Source organism: Diceros bicornis, chromosome 8 (assembly GCF_020826845.1).
Source record: "Diceros bicornis minor isolate mBicDic1 chromosome 8, mDicBic1.mat.cur, whole genome shotgun sequence".
In the NCBI taxonomy this organism is placed as follows: domain Eukaryota; kingdom Metazoa; phylum Chordata; class Mammalia; order Perissodactyla; family Rhinocerotidae; genus Diceros; species Diceros bicornis.
This window is the reverse complement of record NC_080747.1, coordinates 12,444,169-12,450,205: the sequence shown is the minus strand read 5'-3', so window position 1 is coordinate 12,450,205 and position 6,037 is coordinate 12,444,169. Positions and strand designations below refer to the sequence as shown.

Genomic DNA, 6,037 nt, shown 5'->3' with positions numbered 1-6,037 from the left:
AGGAAGCTCAACCTGATATCTTCCAGCAGTTTCTGCCTGCTCCTCTGGTTTTCCATGCTGCCTTTTTTCCCTCGCAGTAGAGTCTTCATCACAGGGCACAGTACTTACTCAGCTCCCTCTCTCCTAGGGCAGAAATGAGCTCCTCAAGGTCAGGGGTCCTGCATATGGTGAGTGCTAATGGGCCATGACTTGAGTCAGTGGAGGATGTTGCTCCAGCCTTAGGACTTGGCTTACAGAATCCCTGGGTTCAATTCCTGCCACCCCTTTTATCATCTGTGAGACCCTGACAAGTGTCTTAATCACACCATGCACCAGGTGTCCCACTTGAAGTCAGGGAGTTCAGTAACTATCAAACAATGGATGAAAACTTAAAGATAGGGATCCTGGGTCACCTTTGGGAATGATTTAAGATGGATGAGGAACAGGAATTCATTCCTAAGAAATATTCTCCACTGAAATAGGGTAACTGTTTATGGATTCATTTGGAACTACATACTGAGAAACCAAATAATGGCTGAACATATTGTTGAAGAAAAGCTTTATTATCTATTAATTTGAGAAAAAGTGCATCACACTGAAATCATTACTCTGGCTTGTTCAGCTCAAAGAGAGCTCCTCAGTGCTTATGTACACACAGCATTGTGGGCCATGAAAACATATGCTGAGGTAAACAGCTTCTGAAAATCACATTCAAGGAAGTGAATACATAGGAATTTCCAAATATTAACAAAGAATTACAAACCTTGTTTAACGATCCACTGCATTCTCACAGCACAAAATTTCCTACGTATTTCATGGAGAAGCTGGAGAGCTTTACGGCTCAGTCCCACAGAGGAACTAATGGCATGACATCTCCCAACTGACTCCGTTTGCACTTGCCTCATTACAGTTGTTCATCCTGTATTACAGTACTAAAAACCTTTCAGAAGGCGCTCCCTGCATCATCAGAGTCACTCAGGGAACTCTGTTAGACTTTCTTCTGACCTATATGGTGAGATGACTGGTAGATTATCGTCTGTTTGATTTTGATGCCTGAGTCATCTTTACAGTTGGGTTTGGGGGTGGTAACCTCGTCGAAGAATGACTCTGTGGGGGTGGTCTCTTCAACCTGGGGCTGCTGGGTAGTGGTGATCTCTTCCAGTTTTATCTGTTCAGTGGGCGTGGTCTGTTCAATCACGATGGGCACTGTGGCTGTGGTCTGTTCAATCTTGGGCTGCTGTGTAGTGGTGATCTCTTCAACTTTCACCTGCTCAGTGGGCGTGGTCTGTTCAATCACGATGGGCACTGTAGCTGTGGTCTGCTCCATCTTGGGCTGCTGTGTGGTGGTGATCTCTTCTACTTTTACCTCCTCAGTGGGGGTGGTCTGTTCAATCACAATGGGCACTGTGGCTGCGGTCTGTTCAATCTTGGGCTGCTGTGTAGTGGTGGTCTCTTCAACTTTTATCTGCTCAGTCGGAGTGGTCTGTTCAATCACAATGGGCGCTGTGGCTGTTGTCTTCTCCGTCTTGGGCTGCTGGGTAGTGGTGGTCTCTTCCACTTTTATCTCCTCAGTAGCGGTGGTCTGTTCAATCGTGATGGGCACTGTGGTGGTAGTCTGTTCAGTCTTGGGCTGCTGTGTAGTGGTGGTCTTTTTCCCTTTTACCTGTTCAGAGGTGGTAGTCTCATCAATTACGATGGGGACTGTTGGCGTGGTCTTTGTGACTTGGATCACCTCTGTAGGGGTGGGTGCTACCGTCTGGATCCCCTGCCTTGGAAAGAATGGTATGACTTCTGTAGTACCCGTGGGAGGGGCCTCTTGGATTATGATATACCACCAAGGCGTGATGTTCCCATCGCACTGATTGAGATCGCTGATCAGAGTGGAGAACACCAGCTTGAAATTGGATTCTGGAAACCTCCTGCTGCAGACCCTGCTCCTCAGGACCACATTGGCATCCTCACAGAGGTTCCTCTGGAAGCTCAAGTGATAGGCAATTTGTCTCCAGTAGATCATATCACTTTTACAACCCTCTATGCAGGAAGTTGGGTTGCTGGTAAAGACACAGGAAAAGTCATGGTCCATTCGGGAGCACACAGCCTTCATGGCGGTGCCCTCCTCATGCTCCATCAGAGTCACAGTACATGAGGCCAGGTCTGGGGTGACAATGACACCATTGACCAGGGGCTTGTGTTCCCTGTCTTTCTGTACAATTTGGGGCTTGCCCAGAGGGATCCAATGATCCTTGGTTGCCATACTGCTTTGCCCCTCCCGTGATTTCGGTGCGCCCACCACCAAGAGCACCTGAGCGGGCAGAAGGAGGAAGGGCAGCAGGGTGAGCCTATGGATCCTCATGCCTTCAGCTTGGTGGAACCTGTTGACAAAAGGCAGGTGATCAGTGCCAGGCAGCAGTTCAGCAGTGCGGGGCTACAGGCTGACCCTCCCCCCACCTGGACACACGCCTGCCTGCTGGCAGTGAGATTGAGAATCCTTCTGGCTCCTGGAATCACTAGAAAAGCAGCTCATCTGTTCACATTTCTGATTGACTTGAGTCTTGAATGTCCAAAACCTCCTACTCTGCCTTAATTCCTTCCTCACTCTCTCAACCTCATTAACTCTCACTCCCTCATTCACTCACTCATTTAAATTGCATTGACTCACTCACTCCATCATTTGTCATTCAATAAGTCTTCATGGAGCACCTACTGTATGCCATGCGCTAGACTAGATGTGGAATTTATTAAGGTGAATAAGAAAGTTGCACATCTTAAAAACTTGGAGGCAACTCTTTGGGGAATTTAAACAGCATTAACCAGGAGTCTGTCCCAGCTGTGTCCCCAACTAGGTCTTGGGCATGTCACTCTGCCTCTCTGCATCTCACTTCCTTTATCTGGAAATCAAGATGTTGGATGAGATAATTGCAAACTGTCCTCTAGCTCCAGTGTGCTGGATTTCTAACTCACAGTTCCACATGGACTCAGATCACAACACGAGGAGAAAGGACATGGTAAGTGACGTGAAAGGCGATGTCTGACCCCAAGTTAAACATACATGGGGTGGGACTCTGAGATGGGTGGGTTGGTGAGGGGCATTTGGGATGCAGTAAGAGTCTAAGGAAAGGCACGAGGGAGGGGAGGTCATTCAATTTGACTGGACAAAGTGAACAAGGGGGAGAAGGGTGAATTTCCACCAGAGCATTTAGACTACAGGCTTGAAGAGAAGGATCGTGTCTAACTGATTTCTGGAGTCCTGTTGTGACACAGTGCTGGGCATATGGAAAGCCCTCAGTCAGTGCTCTTGAAAATATATCATTGAAGAAACAAGATGACCTAAAATGCTACACTAAATAGCATGGATTTCATCAGGGAGGCAATGAAAAGAAACACACTGGAAAGGAGAAGAGAAATAGGAATTCTATTTGACACCTGCTATGTGCTATGTCCTCCACCAGCATTTGAGTCTCACCTTGTTTAATCCACTCAAGAGCCCTGTCTGGTAGATAAGAGTAAGTCACACCCAGGTAACAGATGTGACAGTTAAGGCTCAGACCAGTAAATAAATTGCTCGAGATCCCATAGTGGGCAGGTGACAAAGCTGGGACAGACAGCCAGAACTTATCTCTCTGGTCCTGTAGACCAACACTTATTGATGGATCTTGCCTTTATCTTTACTTTTCAGAAAAAATTGACTGCCAATAAGAAAACTACGAACTACTCAGGGTTTGGTTTGGTGTAGTTCATGATAAGATGATTCATATTATCAGTGCTCCATTTTAAAAGAAAATACAGAATTTTGTCTGCAAATCCGCAGGCCCAGAAAATTGCCTGGATCTCATTTCCACCCTTGGTGTATGGCCTCCCCTTAGGATAGAGAAAGAGAAGACAATGACAGGCTTGTGGGCTCCCGAAATGAAGGGTGGGACAAAGGCTGGGTATACCAGACAGAGACCCACTCATTCCTCAGGGTGTTGGGACTCAGCCTCAACATGTCCCTGATGGAATCCAGACCCCAGGAACCTGAGGTCCTCAGGGGAGCTGGCAAAGGGGGGTGGAATGAAACTCTTAAGAGAGCCAGGCTCTTACCTTGTCCTGAGGATGCAGGTCCAGTGCAATCCCAGATTCCAGAGTGAGCTCACAGGCTTGCAGCTGTCTCATCTACAGTACAAGGCACAGAAGGCCCTTTTTATAGGATCCTAGGCAGACACGATTCTTAAAAGAGACATACCTGTGGTGCCTTATCACATTCCTCCCAGTCACACCCCATTTGGAGGAAGCCAGTTCCTGCAGGAAAAGTGATTGATGGAATCCTGTGGGAGGGGGGTTACATGCCTGGCGTTAGACTTACTTCCTTCGAGGCCCTCCTTTCCCCCAGTGGCCTAAACAGGAGGACAGCTCATCCTTACAAAGACCCTCCCTGACGGGATGAGGACCCCAGCAGCAATATCTCTGGGGGACTAACAATAACATCATGAGAAATAATCATAGTTGCCAAACACTGTGCAAGGTCCATGTTTCCTAAAGCTCTCCCTTCATTCTCATCACATCCCCTCCATGATATAGTAAGCTATGATTCTCCTCATTGTACAGAAGGAAAATTGGAGCTTGGAGATATTCAGGGCTTGCCCAAGGTCACCCTGCTGGGAAGAGGAGGAGCCCAGAGTTTAAACCCGGACCTCCTTGCGTCCATCATCTCATCTCCTCCTACCTGCCACTCTCAAGACACATTTGGTGAGTGAGCAACTGAAGCTGGGGAAGCCGTCTCAGTCTCTGTGTCCCTGTTTTCACTGAGGCACCTGAAGTTCCTGTGTAGGCAGAGGAATCCTGGGGCCCTGAGAGGTTGGTAAGGAGGGAGCTCCTGATCTAGGCATTTCTGCTGAAAATAGTCACCTTCAGGTCACTTGCAGGAACCTCACTCTGGTCAGCCTTCTATAGGCAGAGTCTGGTACCCGAATGAGCTGGTGGAAGCCTGGGTACAGCATTGGTTTAGCTGTGTGAGCTTTACCTCTCTGAACCTCCACTTGCTCATCTACAGATTGCTGACAATAACAGAACCTCATTTAGGGTTTCATACTAAATTATTGAGGGGGCTGAGCTATTAACATAAAGTGAAGCAGAACAGATTTGATTCATAATGGGGTCTCAAGCTGTATTCTTTAATAATGGTTATATTTTGTTTTCTTGTTATGCATGTTGAAGGCAACTCACTTGCACAAAGAACATGTGAACCTCACTATATTTTTTCACTTCATTATTCATGAATATTTAGGCATAAGAAATTATTCACTTTCTCTTTTACTGGGCTTTAAAAACAATACTACAAGTATGGTAATAAATGGCAAGTGACACTTGCTGTTAGGATAGGAAAAACGGGGAGCACTGGGGATTGTGGCAAACTAAAGAATTCCTGCCTCTCTAAAGATTGCTCTAATTGACTGACAACACATGAGTATGGGTCATAGTATTGTCAGAAATCTGAACTTTTAAGGAATGTCTTAAATTGTGGACGTGTCTATGGGAAATTGGATTGACATCTAATTCAAATTTTTTAAAAACATTACCTTGGTCAACCATATACATACCAAAAGTCTTAAGTGGTTTTATTCCAATCACGATTCACCTGTCTGTGAATTCTAAGGTAGCACAGCAATGGATGTCGACTGGGTCACTCGATGTTTCAAAGGCTCTCTTCATGAATTCCACTGGAGGAGGCCATTTCTGTATACTCCAAACCTCTTGTAAAACTGACCAGTTAAGGACCATCCCCATTGTTCTGACCACCAGCGCATAGAAACCACGACCTCCCCACACAGGCCTTCACAACGTGGTATTTAGGGGATTATTTGGACATAGGCAAGATAAAGCTTCTTGTTCCATGGGCAGCTATAGATCAAGGTGGAATCTGAAAACATGAGAAATTCATCTTGTTCCTCATGAGGCAGCCAGACTTTTTCTGGAGGAAGGATGTTGGTCAGAACACAAAGCAAATTTAGAAGGAAACAGCTGAGCTTGAAGATCTTTTCTCAGAAGTGTCTCTAAGTTTTGGTGAGTAACATGGAACTGC

The 6,037-nt window shown here is 46.3% G+C and overlaps 1 protein-coding gene across 1 annotated transcript; it reads right to left on the bottom strand.

Annotated features, from left to right (window-relative positions):
• Positions 1–521: 521 nt before the first annotated feature.
• LOC131409490 (fibroblast growth factor-binding protein 1-like) lies at positions 522–4,125 on the bottom strand. Its single transcript, XM_058546773.1, has 2 exons — positions 4,060–4,125; positions 522–2,351 (listed from the first exon to the last, which is right to left on the bottom strand). The coding sequence occupies exon 2, from the start codon at positions 2,330–2,332 to the stop codon at positions 968–970; it is 1,365 nt and encodes a 454-aa protein (XP_058402756.1). The 5' UTR covers positions 2,333–2,351; positions 4,060–4,125; the 3' UTR covers positions 522–967.
• Positions 4,126–6,037: the final 1,912 nt, after the last annotated feature.